The sequence below is a fragment of the Mycothermus thermophilus genome (assembly GCF_041956435.1).
Source record: "Mycothermus thermophilus strain CBS 625.91 unplaced genomic scaffold VTJ04scaffold_5, whole genome shotgun sequence".
NCBI lineage: Eukaryota > Fungi > Ascomycota > Sordariomycetes > Sordariales > Chaetomiaceae > Mycothermus > Mycothermus thermophilus.
Window position 1 is genome coordinate 1241509 of NW_027191431.1, and position 20446 is coordinate 1261954.

The 20446-nt window shown below is 56.5% G+C and overlaps 4 protein-coding genes across 4 annotated transcripts; all 4 read right to left on the reverse strand.

Moving 5' to 3' along the window:
* Positions 1-2148: 2148 nt before the first annotated feature.
* VTJ04DRAFT_7494 (uncharacterized protein) lies at positions 2149-5498 on the reverse strand (the record flags this gene model as incomplete). Its single annotated transcript, XM_069365827.1, has 5 exons — positions 2149-3607; positions 3672-3854; positions 3944-4750; positions 4915-4986; positions 5323-5498. 5 exons carry the CDS (start codon positions 5496-5498, stop codon positions 2149-2151), a joined length of 2697 nt encoding a protein of 898 aa, XP_069216823.1.
* Positions 5499-6209: 711 nt separating this feature from the next.
* On the reverse strand, positions 6210-9291 carry VTJ04DRAFT_7495 (uncharacterized protein; the record flags this gene model as incomplete). The annotated part of the gene is made up of 2 exons (XM_069365828.1): positions 6210-6254; positions 6325-9291. The coding sequence occupies 2 exons, from the start codon at positions 9289-9291 to the stop codon at positions 6210-6212; spliced, it is 3012 nt and encodes a 1003-aa protein (XP_069216824.1).
* Positions 9292-9999: 708 nt separating this feature from the next.
* Positions 10000-11745, reverse strand: VTJ04DRAFT_7496 (uncharacterized protein; the record flags this gene model as incomplete). The annotated part of the gene is made up of 2 exons (XM_069365829.1): positions 10000-11116; positions 11183-11745. The coding sequence occupies 2 exons, from the start codon at positions 11743-11745 to the stop codon at positions 10000-10002; spliced, it is 1680 nt and encodes a 559-aa protein (XP_069216825.1).
* A 1858-nt stretch (positions 11746-13603) lies between these two features.
* On the reverse strand, positions 13604-16045 carry VTJ04DRAFT_7497 (uncharacterized protein; the record flags this gene model as incomplete). Its single annotated transcript, XM_069365830.1, has 1 exon — positions 13604-16045. The coding sequence occupies one exon, from the start codon at positions 16043-16045 to the stop codon at positions 13604-13606; it is 2442 nt and encodes an 813-aa protein (XP_069216826.1).
* Positions 16046-20446: the final 4401 nt, after the last annotated feature.

Below are 20446 nucleotides of genomic sequence, written 5' to 3' on the forward strand. Positions count from 1 at the left end.
CAATCAGCAGCACACATCACATGATCTTGGCTCCTCGAGGCTTGGTACGAACAGCTGCATTGACGGAGAGTTTGTCACCTCACCACCCGCCAACGAGGATGAAGGATGCCGCCGTCCGAGGTCTTTTGGCTGCTCTGGTTGGGCCCGGCATTTGGAAGCTTGCATAACCGTTCGAGGACCGGCCGAGGAATCACCCCTGAAGTGAGGGGCACATCAATGCCACACACACAGACCTGACTCTTTGCCTGGCTCAACGCTGTCGTGATTGTGATGAGGGGAGAAGAAGCAGGCTCAAACCACTTTTGATAACGTCCCGAGTTTTTGCCTGGGAATGGGTTTTGTTGCTTTCCTTGGACCTTGTTCACTTGGAAGTCACCCCAGCTTGCCACCCAAGCCCGAACCCAAAGCCGTCCGATCGATCTGCGTTGCTGCCAGAGATCGGTATTTTTTGATCATCTCGAGAGGATATAACAAACCGGGTTTTTGCTGACGACGATATGCCATCACGGTTCGCCACTTCCGCTCCCAAACCTTTGCCCCATGGGTCACGAGTCTTTTGAAGTCTGACATCTTGAGCAAAACTGTAATCACAGTGGTCCTTGAAGAGTCCCTGAATCTGTCGCCTCTCTCGGTACTCGTATTATCGGGTACGGCTTCCTCTGCCCGCTCGAAGCCGAACCTTGACCAAACAGGGCCGCGGGCGGATAATTCACTAGTAGATGCAACCCTTCCTTCAAGCCAAGGTAGCTAGCACTACGGATAGTGTCTTTCCTTGATGCACCGTCCAAGTGCAAACTAGTCCAGTAGCATGGTACCAAGCAAGAAGTCACATGGATCGGAATCGCGGATGGGAAATTGCCTGCTGCTGCCTTTTGCCTTATCCTCAAGCACACAATCGGGCACGCAGCTGCGTTGTTACAGCATCCCACGCATGCGCGGGCGGCGCACAATCTCCAGGGACCAGGCCTACCATGCCATGTCCTGGATTTGGGCTAGTATACTCATAGTATACCTCGTAGTAGATCTGCTGAACGGCTCAAGTTTGGACGACAAACATGGGGATCTTTCTCCCTCATCATCACCAACGGCATGACATGAACACGGCACATGACACGAAACAACCACAAGCGATGGAACGCTGCGCCAGGTGACTGACGATGGCCTCTTCTTGTCCGTTTTATTGATAGCAAAGAGACCTGACAAGCTGCCCTGCCGCTGCCCTGCCCAGCCCGTGAAACAAACAGCAAGGATTCTGTTGCGTTGCTTCGAACCCCGCCAATCAAAGTGCGATCCCGTGCTCTTGCGACATCGTTGGTGCTGCTGCCCCCAAGCTCGAGCCAAGCTTGGATCCTGGTCGCTGGTCATTCAGAGCTCGAGATTTTTTTTTTTTTGCCCAACGATTGTTGGCCAAGTCCATCGAAATCGAACCAACCCCGCTGTGAGCTTGAGATGGGAGTGGTTAATTTTTTTTTCCTCTATTTTTATTTTTTATTTATTTTTTGCCAATCACCGGGCCAGACGATGGTAACTATGGAGTACGTATCGCGAGAGCAAAATTCAGACAGCGCCACAGCGTCGTCACGTTCGTAGGGAAAACCGCCAAGCTGTGAGGAGCCAAGAAGGATGATGTGCCTCATGAACTATCAGGTACTACAGCCATAGTTGAACTTGAGTTTTTTGTTTATTCACTTATTCACACCAGCTTCTTGACTACTATACTCTATCTTCCATACAGCCTCTCGCTTGTATGAGTGTTGTATGCGACCAGATTACATAACTCTCAGTAACCTCCTCCGTGATGTGGTCCATGTTCACAACTCTGGCTTGTGGATAGAGATGAATGTGAAGTGATATCAAACTTGGTCCTATTCATTCCATATACTATGCGAATTTCGCTGTGTAAGTTGCTGTTCAGGCCCGTCTTACGGAGTGTCCTCCAAGGGATCAAAGTGGCCATGAGCAGAGGAGTGAGCCTCGACGCCTTTACATCCATCATAACGGACGTGGGAGGAATCTCGGGTATGTACTTATTATAGAATACATACAGTCGCCTTGATGTTGCGTAGGCAAAGTACCTAATCCTCGCCGATACTCCTGAGAAAAGCGCCAACTATATACTGGCAGGTCAGCGACGTCGGAGGCTCGTCATCAAGCCCCTTCAAACCCACCATCACCACCACCACCATGTGCCCAACCCATCGTCATGGTCGCCCACAAATCATCTGGCAGTCCAAAACCCCCAGACATAGCTCCTGCGGCCCCCTGTGGGTGTGAAGCCATCATCATTGGCATCGGTGACCCAGTACTACTCCCACCACCACCGAACATTCCACCTGCTCCCCCACCCCTATTACTCCAGGCACCGGCCGCCCTGTTCATGTTGAAAGTCTCATCCCAATAGGGATAAAACGTCTCAAGGCTGCCGTCCATCATGGGACATCCGCTGATGGCTGGATCGCGGTGGCTGGTAGGGGTGGGAGGCGGAGGAGGACCGGTCGGCCGCCAGGCGTTCAGGTTTGTGTACAGTTGGTGTTGTTGCTGTTGACGATTGTCGTGATGATTACCGCCATCTCCTTCCTGCAGCATGGCCAAGTCCTGTGCTGTTGCTTGTTGTGGATGGTTCTGTTCCTGCTGTTTTCCTCTTCTCCCTCTTCCTCCCTCCAACCTTGCCACCCGCCTCCAAAACTTGGTCTTCACCATCTCAAACACAACCTTACTCGCACTCAAGACATCCATACTCTTCGCCTGCTGTTGCTGTTGCTGCTGTTTCCCAGCGTCACCACCACCACCAGTTCCCTCCGCCCCCGCTCCCGCAGCACCAGCACCAACACCAGCAGAAGCACCAGCAGAAGCAGAAGCAGAAGCAGAAGCAGCAGCAACCAACCCCGCCCTGATCTCCTCCGAACAACTCCCCCCTCCCAACCGACACAGCCGTTCGATATAATCCCCAAACCTCACCGCACTCCTCCTCGCCGCCGCGTCCTCCCACTCCTTCTCTTCCTCCTCCGGGCACGTCCCCGTCAGCGGAAATGACAGCCGAAACCCAAGAATAATAGCCTGTATCAGCGCGCTCCACTCCGCTCCTGAAAACGCCCGGATGTCAGCCGCGTCAAGGGCGAGAAACCGCTCGTACGTGTCGTGCAGGACGGGGATGAGGGCGGCGAGGCGGCGAGGGTCGGGGCGGAAGCCTCCTCCAGCTGCTGCTGCTGCTGCCTGTGCGCTGCCGGTAGGCACGGCAGCGTTTCGCAGGGATTGTTTGAGTCTAGCCGACGGGAGGGCGAGCAGCGGGGCACCCGAGAGAAACAGGCGGGTGTAGCGGACGGCGATGCGGATGGGGGTGGCGGCGGCGACGGCCGGGTCCATGCGCGCCTCCCACTCGTCGAGCTGGGTTTCCATGCCGCGGAGCATAAGCTCGGTTTGGTAATCTCGCTGGCCGCGCTGGCGGCGGCGGAGCTCGTTGGTTTCTTCGGCGAGCCGTTGCAGGCGGACTTGCCAGGCGAGGACCTGGTCGCCGTGGAAAGGGCTGTGGCGTTGGAGGAGCTCGCTGCACCAGGCCGTGTAGTCGGTGTAGGTGAGGGAGGTTGTCCGGTTCCAGGTGGAGGCGAAGCTGGAGTGTTGTCATGTCAGATCCAGGAACGAAGCCCCCTCGTATGACTAGAGGACAGACTTACGAGGATGCAAGATAGTAGCTCGCCAGATACACTCGGATCTGATCCAGCCGTTCGGGACTCGGCGGGACATCCAGGCTATCGATGCCCAGGTCCTGATCCAACTCCAGATCCGTGACGATATCGACAACCATGCGAATGTACTGCACTGCCTGCCGGTTCTTGGGCCGCAAATGGAACGGATACCTAGGTATGCCCAACAGCAGCAATGGTAAGCACTCCCAATCCACTGAAAACCGTCACGATCATGAGGAGAGAGAAACACAAAAACCCACCAGGAAATATAAACCACCAATCCCTGCAACAGCTCCAAACTCCTCTCCCCTCCCGCCACAAACTTCAACCCCAACACCTTCCTGAACTCTTCATCATACAGCCCATGCCCTTGCAGCGTCGCGCTGCCGCTCGCCGCTGCCAGCACCGCCAGCAGCACAAACGGCCGCTCGCGCGCCATGGACGGCACCGTCTCGTCCTCCCTGACCGCCACGCAGTGGAAGTGGCTCAACATGGCTTCACGGAACCGCCGCAGCAGCTCCCCCGCCGAGTCCAGGTTGAACTGCGGCTGCAGGCGCATCGAGGCGAGCGTTCTAGTCCTCCTGCTGGTGCCGTCCTTTTCCTTGGCCGAATTGGATGCTGTTGGCGGGCCAATTCCGGCGCAGCTAGGCGGGGTCGACAGCGCAGACGCGCCGAGGGGGAGGGACGAGGCCTGCGAGAGCGCCGCGGAGGAGCAGGCGACGGATCCGGAGGCGTGGTCGGCCCATTCCGGGTCGTCGTCGTTGTCGTCATCATCTCCCTGGAATTGTTCACCCCCGTACTCCTCGTCCTCTGCTGCCTCAGGGACGTGCGGCACAAGAAGGTCCAGGGCGTGCTCGTGCGTCAGACGCAGCGCCTCGAGCGGTCCTGCCAGGTCGGCTTCGTAGTCGTAATGGTCGTCCGGGGCCATGGGGATGTCGATGGTGAAAGTTTTGGAGGGGCCCGGTGGTGGCGGATAGGTTTGGCGGGGAGGCAGCGGAAGGGGTTGTTGGTTGGATGATGAGGAAGGAGAGCCGGAGCCGGAGGTGGGATCTGGGGCGTTGAGGTTTCTTGTTGAGATGGATGTCAACATGGGAGAAAGGGGGTTTGGTGTCTCGCCTTGTGGCGGAGACAGGGAGGCCATGGGCGAGGGGAGAGAGGTTGGAGAAGCAACAGGGAATAAAGGAGAGATATTGAGAACAACATATAAATATAATGGAGAGTAACGTCTTACCTCCTCGACTGTCGAGGCCGCCGGGTTCGAGGGCCAGTCTTGAAGATACACTCCCGCTTAGAGTCGAGACATCTGTGAGGAGTTGTGTAAGTGAGACATCCAGAGACATAAGAATGAATATCGCAAGCTCTGGACCGACCCAACAGCTCATCCGCCATGCCCCAAAAAGAGACTGTTGTAAGTGGCGTCACAACCCATCAAGAATAAGCTCCGGGAACGCTAGGGTGCTCCCACCACCTTCCGGGTCCTGGCCCGGCTTGGGTGGACCGAACAAGCCTGGGGGCAAATGTATGTATGTATGTATGTATCCTGCAGCCCGGTTCCCCCAGGAGTACATACATACAAATCCAGACAAGCAGAGAGAAGTAGCCACACCCATAGAACTAGGTAGTAAACTCACACGCCTACCTCTTGCAAATTCCCCCCTGCCCACCCGCCTGACACCTCACTTTAGCAGCCCTGCACGCTTCACACGCATAAGCGACTCGTGGGCCTCGGGGCGGGGGGCGTGGGAGGTGGGCGGCAGCAGCCGGTTCTCCCCCGGCAGGAGGAGACTCTGTTGTGGTTGTCGGGTTCAGATCCATGCTGGGGACTTGTGTGTTGGGAAAGCTAGGGCTGAATCTGCGGATCGTTTATCACGAAAAGCCGACCATAGAGTGGTTGGTTGGTGGTGGTGTGCTACACGGGGGACAAACACAAACTAGGTACTCGGAAAAGTGCTAGTGAGGGATTGGAGGCGAAAAGTGAGGTAGCTGATGTGGGGGGATTGGTGCTCAAGAAGAGCTCACGAGGCATGAACTAGCCGAAAAGCGTCGGCCGGAATCGAAGCGAAATGAGCTTCAGCAGGATCTCCTCTGTCAAGAGATATGAAGAATGTAGGGAGCTGAGGTGGCTGTTGGTTCCGGTGAGACGGAATAGCGGAGAAGTGGGTCAAGTCGGTTCTTGGCCTCCGAGCGGACACGGAACTTAACTGCGGTTGTGGGGCGGTGGTGGCCGAACTGTCGCCGACCGAACAGAGAGCATCAATCAACTCGTGGATAAGCCCATCTCCTTCACACGATCTTAAGAACTTCGAAGAGCTGAGCTGTTGGAACGGTGATACCTATTGAGATCATTCTCAACCCGAGGCGATAGGCAACATGACTTACCACACCAAGACATAGCAATCATGAAATACCTGATCCAAACCTCTCAAAGCACGTAGTATGACCACCAACCAAAAACAAAATGCAATTCCAACCTTCTAGTATCTAGATATACAAACCAGCACTTCACCTCCCATTTCCTCCAACCCCTCACAACGGCGCCTTCCAGCGCATATTGATCTGTTTCCTCTTGACCTGTCACGCCGCCGTTAGCAATACTCCTCACCAACATCAACATCGTCAACAAAAACAAAAACAAACTTACCATCGGAGCCAACACCACCACGCCGGCAAACAACGCCGCCACCGTCCCCACCAACGACACCTTATTAAACCCTTTGCCCAAAATATCAAACAAGAAACTCGGCGCCACCCTCGTCCCAAACACATCCACCTCCCCGTACGCCAGCACGAGGCACGTGCTCTCCACCACGGCCGGCACCGCCGCGATGTGCCTCACGCCGAGCACGTCCCACTCGTGCGAGACCACGCTGCGCGGATCGATCTCGAGCGCCGGGTGGTACCGGATCAGTCCTTCCTCCTGCTCGGCCGGGGTGGGGTCGCGTCCGATGGGCCGCCGCGGCTCGAGGACCATGCGCGGGATGGCCGCCACCCCGCGGGCCTCGGGCAGGTACGCGAGCAGCTGGCGCGCGGCGATGCCCTGACGGGTCTGGGTGACCTGCAGCGCGGCGAGGGGCGCGCTGAGCACGTACGCCTGTGAGAAGACGGCGGGGAGCGGGACGCGGCCGGTCGGGTCGTCCACGGGACCGACGGCCGAGTAAGGCTTGTCGGCGGGGCCGAGCGGGCCGCGGTCGTTGGGGACGTCGCTTTCGTAGAGGTCTGAGACGACGATTTGGTAGGCTTGCAGCGACTGGGTGGGGCTGTCGCGGAGCGGGTAGCGGCCGAAGAAGGTGCACGTGAACCAGTTCTCGGACAGGGCGCACTCGATGGGCTTGGTGGGGTCGACGCCAGGGTGGCGGGAGGAGGAGAGGATCTGACCCGAGACGGTGTCGAGGAGGTAGATGGCGAGCGTGCGTGTAGAGTCTTCAATGGCAGCGACCACGATAAGGTTGGGGTTGAGGTACTTGTACAGCACGGTGCGGTCGCCGAGGACGCGTCCGATAGACGCGACAGCCTCGTGAGGAGAACGGGTGGCGATGTTGACAATACGGTACCCAGGAGGAGGGAGGAATGTCCAGGAGGTGGTCTCGTAGGCCGTGGTGCCGTTGCCGACGAAGACGACGCCGCGGAGCTCGCCGTCCGGACCGCGCGTGACGACGGTCTGCCGGGGCGCCTTGTTGGCGGGGAGCTCACCGACCTTGCCGCCGCGGCCAATCCGGATCAGTTGCGGGCCCGAGTCAGTGTCAACCAGGGCCGTCGCCTGCGTCGTGGCCTCGGGGCTGGGGCCCTTCGACTCAACGATCTCGCCCGTGTCAACCCGCAGCACGACGAAGTCGTTGTGAGCTCCCAGGATGGTAACCCGGCCAGTTGCGTCGTCCACATGAACTCCCTTGACGTCCCACTGCCGACCGGGCGGGATCTCGAAGGCCCGTTTGCGCCAGACAATCTTGCCCTTGTTCCCAACATCAAGCACGTAAAGCATGCCGCGACGCGTAGCGAGGACGACCAGCTTGTGGAAGCCAAAGCTATCGCGCGCGAGCTTCCCGCTGGCGGGCGGCGCCACGTCGGTGCCCAGCACGCTGCTGATGAACCTCGCGGGGATGCCCTGCAGCCAGGCTGGGAAGTAGCGGAGATCCTTGATGTGGCGCTGCACGCGATGAAGGTAGGCATGCCACGGGTTGCTGTGCGCCTCCTGCTCGAGCGACCTAGCTAGGTCTTCGTCCTCGGGAATCTCGGCGAAGGCGGCGGCAATGGCACCCGACATGCCCTCTGGGCGTGTCCAAGCGATCTCGCCGTTGCGGACCAGAACCCAGTCGTCGGCGTCGGTCACGACAGCCGCACGCACCGCGTAGGTATCCTCAGCACCGATCTTCTTGATGACTTCCGAGACGCCGTGCAGGGGAGCGTCGCCGAGAGACTTCAGCGGCCAGCGCGCGAGCACTCCATGGGACTGCGACGAAACAAGAATCGCCTCCTCCTCGGTGATGCGCGTAAAGTAGACGCTGGCGCCATCGGAGCTGGTTGAGAAGGCGCCCGGGCCGGCAAGGTGAGGCAGACTGTACGCCTTGGACACGGCGTTGGTCTTGAGGTCGACATGGAAGACGTCCCCGCGATGGCCAGTGGCCGTCCTGCTGTGGACGAGGAAATGCGGCTGCGACTGGACCAGATGCGGCGCGTGGACTTCCACGCTGACCGTGCCATCCGGCAGGGCAAACTCATGCCTGGTATTGGTTCCGAGCACGTTGACCCAGAGCGTCTCGCGGGCAGCGTTTGTCCACACAACAACCGGCGCGGCAGAGTTGGCACCAACCAGCACCACATCCTCCCTGCCGCGGACCTCATCCGCCTTGGACCCGAGCAGGATCTCATCCACCTTCTGCCCCGTCACGGGATCCAGCACCGTCACCTTCAACCCATACCCTCCTGCCGCCCCCTTAAGGCTGACCAGGAAGACCTTTTCCAGGTTGGTGCTCACCTGCAGGGGCACATCGCTGGTGACCTCTGTGTACTCCCAGACCGGGGCGCCATCCACGGCGCTCAGCCTCCTCAGCACCGTCGTCCCCTCCTCCCCTTCCTCAAACAGCGCCAACACATCCTTCCTCGCCTCCCCGCTCTCCGTCATCTGCAGCACCTCCAAATCCACCACCTTCGACTTGTCTCCAAATTCGGCACGAAACCGATTCCTCCCGGTGACCGCATCCCAAGCATGCACGGCGTCTCTATACGCACTAAAAACACTCCCGTCCCCCTCGCCTGCTCTCAAAAACCCAATAACCCCTGCGCTCTTATAATCGTCCCCACCAAGACTGACATTGTGCCTTTGTGAAGCCGAAAAATCCCCCAACGGCTGGCGCCACACAACCTCTCCCGTGCCCGGGTTGACGGCGCCGACGACGGCGGCGTCAGTGAGGGTGTAGAGCAGGCTGGCGCGGTCGTCGCGGCGGGGACGGTGGAAGAAGGTGGTCTCGCGCTGGGGGATGCCGAGGAGTTGGTGGTGGTAGTCGATGTGGCCGACCTCGTCGCGGAAGACGGCGGAGGCGGGGGAGGGGAAGAGGGAGAGGAGGAGGGCGGCGGTGGCGGCGGAGAGGAGGGTGGGTGTTGGTGTGTGCATCTTGTCTTTATTTCTTCTGTTTACCTAGGTCGGTCGGAGAAAGGATGGCGCCGGCGCGAGGGCTGGGCGCCCTGTGGACGGAAGTTGGAATGGTTGTTGCAGTGTTTGGTCGAGATGGCTATGGGCTTGGATCCATTGGCTGTATCGAAACAATGAGGAGCTCGTATATAAGTCGATATTGGCTCTCCCTTGGATGCCTGGTTGGAGATGGAGGAGGTGGGAGAGCTTTGTTGTCGTGGATAGGACGGAATGGGAGCTCTTCCAGTTCCAGGATCCTGCCCTTTGTGTTGTTGTGTGTTGTGTTGTGGTGACGTTTGGGCTGAGAACTGCGAGAACCTGGAACCTGGAAGCAGGCGGACCCACATTCCCGAGCTCCCCCTGTCTCACCAGTCTTGGCACCACCAGCTTTATCAATGCCACACCGAAGAGATGTTGACCAAGTTGCGACACGGCTACACATCTCAACACACGAGACATGAACTTGTTGGTTTGGGGGCAGTAGACCAATTGCTATATTTTCAACTCCATATATGTACACTAGCTGTCTCCCCATGTACTTGCCACTCTCCCTCCATCATGAATAACAAGGCACAAAATCCTCCCCGATCCGGGTATCAAACCAGTCATGCTCTCAGGAATATACACAGTCCCTTATCCCCTTCAAACAGCCTCGCACTACCTCTCCCCCCCATCCACACCCTCCCGTCCTCAACAACACTCCTCCTCCTTCTCCTCCTTCCTTTCCTCCGCCTCCACCTTACCCGGCACACACCTCCACGAACACCCCACCATCAAAAACGGCACCAACGACTGCGTCCCGTCCGGCTTGAACTCCACCTTGCCATCTACCAGCACCTGCGTCCCCACGTGCCTAAACTCCAGCCACATCGTCATCGGCACGAGCGTGTCCCTCCCGCAGATCGCGCACCGGACCCCTCCTTCCCGAACCATCTCCACCGCCCGCTCGACCGCCGGCGCGAGGTGCTTCGGCCAGCAAAACTCCCCGTCCCCTTCGCTGTCCACATCCTCGCGCAACCAGTCCGCGATGCGCTCCGCCTGTGCCGATTTCGCGCACGCGCGCAGGGCGAGCTCGAACAGGGACCTCGCTCCGCGGGGGTTGGCGGCGAGGCTAGTGTGTGCGATGCCAGGAGACGAAAGCTCGCGCGAGACCTCCTTGGGAACCGCCAGCGTGGTGAGCGGCTCCAGCTCGACTTCCTTGCTGTCATCTTCGCGTGGCAAAGGGCTTTGGCAATGCTTCTTGACTTTGGGGATGCGGAAGGTGGAGTAGGTGCGGCCCGCGCCGTCCAAAAACTGCACGGGGCTGCGGGAATGGAGCTTGGTGATCTGTCCACGGCAGAGAAGGTCGGGGTCGAGGGATGGGGAGGTGCCGTAGGTGAGTTGCTCGTACTGTTCGGCAAGCTTGGCGTCGATGCTATTTGGTGGGAGGGATTCGATGTCGGGCTTCCAGAACCGGTTGGGCTGGAAGTTGAAGGAGTGGAGCTTGCTGCCCTTCTGGAGGAGATTCAACAGCTCGCCAGGGAGATAGTTGAGGTAGTTTTGCGCGACGTTGAGTGCCTCAAGGTTCTTGAGTCTGCCGATGGCTGATGGAAGGACGGTAAGTTGGTTTGCACGGAGACTGAGCACTGTGAGATGTTCGACATTGAGCAGAGAGATGGGGAAGGTCTGAAGGCGGTTGCTGTAGAGGAACACCTGGATCCGCGGGTCTTTCTTCTCAAAGGCGACATCCTTGGCCACGGTTGGGATGGGCTCGATGTCGGCAATCGGATCCAGAAGCCCATCCGAGATTGTCTCCAAGTCAAGCCCACTGCAAAGAGAGTGTAAGAGTCAGCCGACATCCCAAATCATCAGCAAGGTCAACAAGTTTTCTTACCTCAGATCAACCCGCTCAATGCCATTCTCCACGCAAGAACGGATCGTGTTTTGAGCCTCCAGCTCTGACCGCGTCAGTCGCGGGCGGGGTGGTTGCATGAGCGTGGAAACCAGGGGAGGAAGGCGAGGAGGCGCCAAAGGCAACCTCGCCGCCACCGGCTCCAGCTCGAAGGACTCGTCCGTGTCAGTCAGAGAACCATCGGTGCCCATCCACACACCACTGTCCAGCTGGCGCCTGAACTCGCGCTTCTGCTGGGGCTGCTGCGACTCGGGGTCGCGGACGCGACGCGGCGGGGGGAACCGCAAGGGCTCGTCATCGACGGCCGAGTCGGAGGACGCGGGGTGCTGGTCAAACCAAGCACCCACGTAACGCCGCTTGCGACGCCCGTTGTCCTGGTAGTTGTCAAGCGCAGGGTCGTCGTCGCTGGAGAAGACGGCGGGATCACTCGAGGTGGAGGAAGTCTCGGGAGGGGGCGGCGGTGGCATGTCTCGGGCACGCTTGCGCGTGACGGCGGGCCGGCCCGCGGGGAGCGTTGGCAGCTTGGGCTCGTCATCCACCTCCATGATGAACAGCGATGGTCTCGATGATAATGTAGAATTGATCTAGCTTGTGTGTAGGGCTCCTGTTTGGGGCCAATTGTTCTGGTGCAGAATGGGAGTGAGACACAAGGTGAGGTGGGAGGCTGTCGCCTTTGTCCCGCGACGCTGAATGCACGGACGCAGCTTGACTCAAATGTCCGAGCTACGATCTAGCCACCGTCAAGATAAAACAATGAAAAATGACTCAAAGGACAGGGTTGGAGATGTAGCCACGTAAATGACCAAGATGGCAGGGGAAAAAAACCAGAAAAGGGTTGAGAGTTCGAGGTGAGAGAAGACATAGAAAAGACAAGAGAGATGTCGCAACGCGTCGATCGCGTCGTCGGCCCCTCCACACAAACACGATCCCACCCGGACCCGCATGCCCGCCATGCGCACCAAAAACCCCACACAAGCTCCTGTCCCTAACCCGGTTTTGGTCAAGCGTGTCTCAATGCCCCACAACCGGTCGGCCGGATTATGTCGTCACACCACGTGACGAGGATGGTGCTTCCGGTTCCGGGACGGCGGACTGTGGGGTCGTCCGAAAATAGCAACTTACACCTCAAGACGCGCTCTCACATTCACTCGATCTCATCAAATACTCACCACAGAAACTTGCTGTTAACTCACAGTTGGGGCAGCAACTCAGTCACTTTTATGATTTCATATCATGTAGTCACACTATACTTACATCACTCAACTTAATAAAACTTGACGTTTGATGTCCAGTACATGCTCTGCTCATCTCACTCCCGATCTCATTGTACACTATCATGCCAGAATTAAATCTCGTTCGAAGAGGAACTACCCTCTTATTAGCGCGAATGCAGCCTTCACCCAGAAACTGAATTGTCTTCTTCCCAGATCCAGTAGTTCCATCACTTCGTATATGAAATCCCGACAGCACGAACCATTGCATCACCAACGCACCAAAGTGACTTTGAACGAGCGTCTCTGATCGTGACAGCGATCAGCCATTTGGGACTCTAGTGCAGTTGAGTTAATCAGAGTAGGTATTTGAGTAAATGGTCCTCATAGAAGGTCGGGGACCGTTCAATGAAGAGCCCGGATTACCCACCCCGCCAGCAGGGTGCGCTGATCCCAGGACCGAGAGATCAGGTGTTCGGCCAGCGCCTCCCGCAGCCCCGGGAACGCGGCTCAAGGAGCGAGTGTCAGGCATTGGTTGTCGTTGGGTTACAGAGCGTGAGGATCTTCTACTATGTGCCGTCGAGCCTGGTTGATGCGGTCGGAATCATTCAGCTAGTAGTATTCAATGTTTGGCATGGGCTCTGCCATAAAGCGGAAGAGAAGCCCGTGTCCCTCCTCGAGTGTCGGGCGTTGGGTGAGAAGGGTGTTGATTGCCTCCTGCTGTGCAGCTGAGAGGTCCAGAGGTGGCATCGGGTTCTCCCCAATGTACAAGGGGTCGAGGAAAGAGGGGTGGTCGGCTGGAGGGCCGAGACAACTGTAAAGTGGTTGGTTTGCTGTAGATAGGTAATTAGAGGGAGGAAGAAAAGGAAGGGATGAAAAAAGTCTTAATATACTTCTTCACTTTTCCCATCTCTCTCTCGAAACTTAATACAAACTAAGCCCCGAAATAAGATTATCTTACTCGGATCATTCCTATATATACCTCATACTCTACAGAACCTCCAATATAACCCTCGCCTGTCCACCGACGTCTCTAGAGACGATAAGAACCACTTTACCTATCCCTCTCCGTTTTATCAGCCGTAAAACCAGGCCAAGCACCCCAACAACCATCGTTCCGGTCCCTCCCTCTAAAGCGTCCTAACTTAACTTCGGCCTGTCCAATGAGGTTTCCGAGCTCAAGAAGACCAGCTCAGTCATCGCTCTCCGGCTTGACAAACCCAGATCCAGACCCATTGCTCCAAGGATTCGAGTCCCCGTCTTCCTCCACCTTCACCCGCCTAGGCTGCGGCGCCTGGGCCCTGAGTCGAGCCGCCTCGTGGTCGACGAACCGCCCCAGCTCGCTCTCCTCAGACGACGCGAAGCCTTGGCTATAGTCGCTAACGTAGCCGTTGTCCTCAAGCTCGGTTTCGTCGCCGTCCTTGAGCTTGATGGCCGTCTCGGCCTCGTCATCCTCAGGCTTGATGGTCGCCTCGGCTTCGTCGTCCTCGCTGCTGTAGCCGTTGTTCTCGAGTTCTGTTTTGTCAGCGTCGTCGTCCTCGCGTCTGATCTCGCGGGGCTCATCGTCACTGGGATTGGTTTCGTACCCATCCTCTTGCTCTGTCTTGTCGTCGTCTTCGAGCTCGATGGCCGGGTCTTCATCATTCTCGGTCTTAATTCTCTTCGCCCCGCGAGGGTTGGCGGGGGAAGGCGACGAAGCGGAGCGCCTGGTTTCGGAGGCGGCGACAGGAGAGGCCCACTGCGGGGTCAAGCGCGGGGACGGTCCGACAGGAACGGCGTGAGCGGGGGAGAACATTACGGGTGAAGGCCCTGATGCGATGCCCGCCGCGGAGGTCGAGGAAGCCGAGCTCGTGACTCTAGTAGCGGTCGACGGAGGGGGGAAGAAGCCCTGAGGAGGCAGCGGGGACAGCGAGCCGACAGGTGCTGCTGCCTCGGGGTGGGCGGCAGACGCTGCAAGGAGGTGAGGCGACGGCTGCGAGGCGATCACCGCCGCGGAGGACGATGAGGCAGCGATCGGATCGAAGGAGGGTAAAGCAGGGCGAGCGACTTGGCGCCGACCCAGGACCAGGGGCATCTCGAGGATGTTGTTCCCCTGGCTGTCCAGGTAGAGCCAGGTGTCGTCGTCGTCGTCTATTAGATCAACGACAATTCGCTCTGCCTGAACCTCCGTGGCGACAGGAGGCGGTGGGGTCGGGCAGCTAGGGCGTCGCTGCCACTGCGGAAGGGTCGCCATTGTATTGCTTCCATCCGTTTTAACCTCTATTTTGACTTTTTCTCCGATCTCGTTGTCCTCCACTTCGACATTTGTGTCCGTGCCGCCAGCGTCGAGAGTCGTCCAGTTGTCGCCGCCCAAAGTTGTCATCCGTGGTGCGTGAGATGGGCCTAAGTTGCCCTCAGAACCGTGGAGGAAGGCGGGATAAGTTCTTGGTCCGAAAGTAGGACCTGTCTGAACAGGACGAGAGGCGGTCCGGTATCCGTCATGGCGGGCAGGATCGGGGTCGAAGCTGACAGGAATAATGGAGCCGGGGTTCTGCAGGCCAGGGCTCGGGCGCTGCTCATCAGAAGCAGTGCTCGGCGAGGCGTCGGAAACTTGGCCGCGCCAATTCGGCGGAGAGGCCTGAGCAGCATCCGCCCCTCGGCTGCTCTCGGAAAGTCTCCAGGTAGGATATTCTCCCCTGACTTGTCCGGCGGCGTTGGTGGTGGTCGGGCTGGGCCGGACCGGGTCGGGACCCACATTTCCGGATGCCGGAACGCCAAGACCGGAAACTGAACGACGACCCGGACGAACCGCCGGACCGGTCCGACGCCGGGGTTGCGCAAACGGAATATCGTCCGCTCTGTTGTTCTCAGGGGCTGGCCTTTGCTCTTCACCGAGGTCCAAAGAATACCCGCACCCCGTGACGCTATTCCTGCCACCGTAGCGGCACACCAGGCGGCTCCTGGAGGGATTATATAGATTGGGTTCCCTCACTAGGTGTCCTGCAAAGCAGTTGGGGCAGGGAGCATGTGGCTGAGGAGCGTTTCCGAAATTCTGAGGAGCGTTTGCAGAATTTCCTGGCAGGAGAGCGTTGCCTGCGTCGGCGCTGGCTGGAGCAGGCCTTGCTTCGGTCGGGTTGCTGGGCAGTGTCCTTCGGGAAGGGCGGGCGGCGTTAGGGTTGCGTCGATTCTCCCTAGGACGCGCAGTTCTGCCTGTGCTGCCCGGAATTTTTGCAGGCCTCGCGTGGGTCAAAGCTGGCGACGGCCTGGGAGCCCTGGGATTGCCTTGATTCCCCCTGGGGCGGTCAGTCCCTTGACGACGAGTGCCCCAGTCGGGGTCATCATCTGCATCCTCTCCGGCATGATCGCCACCGTTGTTGTTGTTGTCCCCCGAATCTCCCGTATATGCGGTGTAGAGAGGGTCATCAGCTGGGTCGAAGTCCACAATCTCGGTGTAGTCGCAGCCTTTGTCGCCGCGTTGCCGGCTGCAGACAAACTTGTACTTCCTTTGCCCATTCCCCCCCTTGACCTTGTTCCAGCTTCGAATCCGGTAGCCGATCCCGCACTTGGGGCAAGAACCGTACATGTGCCTTGGTGCATTTTCAGTCCTCTTTGGGCGTCCTGCGGCCCGCGCGGGGTAGACAGGCTTGGGCGGCATGGCGGAGGCTGGTAAATATTCTCAAGGGGTTGGTCTAAGTATTTCTTCGTTGACCTTTTGTTGCCTTTTCGGCCGGGACGGTGACTTTTCTGGGCTTAACCCTTCGGCTCAACCGCTCGGCACGTTGAAAGAAATTTCGTCTCGGCTGGACGTGGAGTCAAGAAGTTAGTCAGGAAACATCAGATCGCTGGAATGTGAGGGGAGAGGAAAATACCAAGAGAAGTACGTACCAGTAGAAGGAGATGTGCGACTCAATGAACGCACAATTGTATCCGTCGATGGCTGAGTTGGTGAACAGTCGACTTTGATGTGCGAGTTAATGAATAGGAAGTCGACGAGGAGTCGACCCATGAGATATCCGCGACCCAGCGACCCCGCGACTCCGCGACTTCTCGTTCCGAGTTGCTACGAGTTGCTGCTCAGAATCCGCGACCCGAGCTATCCACAACCTGTTGCTCCGGAGCGCGAGTCGTTGCTCGGGATGAGTAAGCTGTCTTGTGGCCCCTGCGGGTCGTCCGCGACTTTGCAGAGAGGCAAAGGATCGATGGCGGCTTGGTCGGCGAGGTTGTAAGTGAAGAAGTGAGTCGGCGAACGTCGACCTCCACGAGTTAATGGGTGAGGACGAGAGGTAATGGAAAGTTCAAGGTCGAGTAGATATGTGAGGAAGATTGTTGATGAACGCTTGATGGTCGAGTTGATGAGTGAGGGAAAGAGTTGGTGAGTGAGGTGTGAGGATTGGGAATGGAAGAGGTGTGGGAAGAAATTGTAGGAAGAAGACCCGAGAAAAAATGTGTGTGAAGGAGTGAGAAAAAAGTGAAGGAGGGAAAGAATGGCAACAGAAAATCTCAGGAGAATAAATACCCGTGTACCTACCCTTCTGGAAAGAAATAAAGGTTCTCGTCTGAGATCCATTATCGCTGACCTCAAAACCTAAACTTAAACCTAACGTACGGACAACGTCGTCCGGTCTCTCTGGATAGTCAGACGAAGTACATTAGGTTTTCTTCAAAGCAAAATATAAAACACCCGAGTTCCTCTAACCAACATCGAGACGAGATGATCAACACTACGTTTAAACAAGACAATAGAGGACTTTTATAAAAGAGAGCAAGAATATAACGAGATAAACAACAAAGTAGTCAAAGGAGAAATATAGACGAAGTAAACCAAAGAACTGCTCCCTTAAGAATGTAGAGATGGGATGATAGATAGAGTTAAGGAAATATGAGCTGAGATGACTACATCTCATGAAGAACAATAGGAAACCTACACCTTAAAGTCTTGCGCTACTCGGCTTTGTGTATCTGATGTAAGGGTTGAGTTGAGCTTGAAGCTAGAATTTTCTCGTGCCGGAAAAACACAGGACGACCGAGACTCTAAATATTTCTCGCCTAAAAGGAGATGATATAACAGAGTTATACTCATCGCGGGGACTCTTCTGAACGCCGAGAAGCGCCGCAACTTTGACAAACTCGTCGCCCAAAGTCCCGCGCTCGTGACAGGCCATTCCATGATGTTCCCATGGATGGCAAGCATGCCGCCCTTGAGGTATCCTAGCACTGGCCGCGTGCAAGAAGCTCGCAGGACGCTGCTGGACAACGCGGGCGAACTGTGGTCGCATTCTGGCTCATTGAAGGAGCTCCTCCGGAAAGCATTCCCGGGCCTCGAATAGGAGGCCAACAATCACCAACTCTCCCGGGAATGGGACGAGTACATGTTTTACTCGGCCCTAAAGCTCCAAAGCCGTATCGAGAACAAGGGCTGGCTCGCCTCCGACGAGCTTGGACATATGCTGAAGGTCGCGGTGGGTGATGCCCGACGGCATACACTTATTCCCAACTTCCCTATTACCGCCTCATCGGCCCAATTACTTAACAGCATCCTCGCCGAAAGACGCCGGGATATTCAATCCCGGCGTTTGTGGGTATTCCCCATCAATTCGTCAAATAGCCACTGGACCCTGGCTATTTATGACCAAGCGTGGACAACGATTTACCATTTCGACTCGCTGGTGACGCGTCCGATGGGCCCCAATGGGGACATCGTGCACAGGGTGTTGATGCCGTGGATCATGGATGTCGCCTCAGAGGCGTTTCCCTATCCCTGGGGGGAACCATTGGAGCCTGGTGACGATGGCCTCGTAGGTTAGGCCAGGGAGCATCTTACAGAGCCGGTCGAGATTCCTATCGACGAAATCAGAACGCCTGACGATGGTCACAACTTCTTATACGGTCTATAAACAGGACTTAATATTAGGATAGTAATTGAACTTCAGAGGCAAAGTGTCAAGGGCGGGTCGAGCTCTTATATACAAACCAAATACGTTAAGAGAATAAATAATTATTGAGAAATAGAGAATAAAACTTGTTCAGAAGAGGGGATACTCTCTCTAAAATGTCGAATCCACTACCCAAACCAAGCTAGAGCAAAGTCTGTAATTTAAGATATCTCATTATAACTCCGAGTATCACAGGGAGAGAAGAAGTAAGGATATACTCACATCTCAGAGATACTGTCTTGGATAACCAAGAAGATTATCTTAGGTGTGTTAGGTGCTAGTGTATGATAACTCGTCTTCGTAAGGTTAAGACGACAAGCAAGGTTGAAAGTATACTGTTAGACCATAGTCGGAGATAAACTAGAGGCAGGTAAGAAGGGAAGTATAGCTCACAATATACAAGTAAGAGTATTACCAGACCTGGTGTTTTCGTTGAGTCCTTGTGTCCGCTGTCTCCGCTGTCTCCGCTATCCCCGTCTCAACAATCAGCGAGAACATATCACTTTGATAGTTCAGATCGTAGTCGATGGCGGGTACCTGATCTAATAATTGACAAAGATATTGACACCCGAGGACGTGTGGAATGACCACTCGCATCCGGAGGACGCCAGGAGGGCGGCTTGACAACAAGGCATTCCCGTAGGGCACATCTAATGTTCGTCCGCATAAGGCCGTCCCAAAGATCCGCTGAAAGTAATGGACTCTTTTAGGGAGGATATATAGGATCACACAGGTGAGTTTCGGAGGACGTATTTAAGCCTTGGTGATGGGCGAGAACGACTGCCAAAGGGCGGAATACCCGAAAGAAACACTTGACGTACTGACCATGATGACAGACGCCCTCCGGGACGCCGTTCGACAGTGTTTTTCATTATTTTTAAGGTAGGGGTTTTGTGCTGTTGGAGGAGGAGATTGTTCACTCACGCACAATAACAAACTTCCACGATCGGGTCTGAGATCTCCAGCTTCCAAGACACCAGCCACCACTCAATACCCAAACACCACTCCATACCAGACAACCACCACTCCACGCCCAAGATGAACCGTATACTCGGACACCAACTTGGGCGTATCCTCTACCTTGGAGGCGCCGCATTCATTGCTAAGAGAACCATTGACGCCGAAATCAAGGGGAACTTAGCTCTCAACATACATCACAAAATCCTTGATGCCAAACTTAATGGGAGCATGGCGCTCAACCTCAATCAGCAAGACAGTATTACCAGCAAATACCCAACGCCAGAGCAAACGCCAAAGCGAGCGCCAAAACGAACACCAAAACGAACGGGAACATGGCGCTCGATATTTTTGTAATATCGGGTCAACAAACCGGGACCAGCTCCCGGGGAAAGGCTGGGTGATTTCCTTACCTCCTTAGCCACTCTCTCCTCCTCCCCTTCACGACGGTTATCTCGCCATTGCCCTCTCCATCCCCAAGCTACCACCGCTCCATAAGTTCATACAACTCTTAAACGCCTCAAACCACTTCGAACCTACGTACCTAGCTTCCAAGACCACCACCCCATACCCAAGACACCACAACGACTACGACCCTATATTACCAGATGAGCCAGCACACCCAAGATGCGCCACATGCTCGGACATCAACTCAGGTGTCTCCCGCATCCTCATCGAAGGCGCCGCATTCATTGCTAAGAGAACCGGGCCTTGACTCCGATATCATGGGAGGAGCTGTGTTCACTTCCCAGAGAACACCTGACGCCAAAACTGTCATGGAGGTCACCGCTTTAGCACTAACAGCAATCATCAGGAAGATGAGGAGAACGAGACGACATGGCAGCCGTTTCTTCCGCGACAGCAGCAGATGCGTTTCCTGTGACCTCCTACTCCACAACTCCGTGTTGTCCTCCGCGTAAGCCGTTCCTGACGCCGAAACAGTTCATGGAGATTACAGGTTTAGCGCTTAACAGTAACTATCAGGAAGATGAGGAGAACGAGACAACATGATAGCCGGTTTTTCCGCGACGGCAGCGGAGGCGGTTTCCGCGACTCGTCCTCCGCGAAGCCCGAAAAGAACAACCATGGAAGCCGTTTCTTCCGCAGCGGCTGCAACAGCAGCGCTTTTCCATGACCCCCCTACTCCACGGCTCCGCGCCACCTCC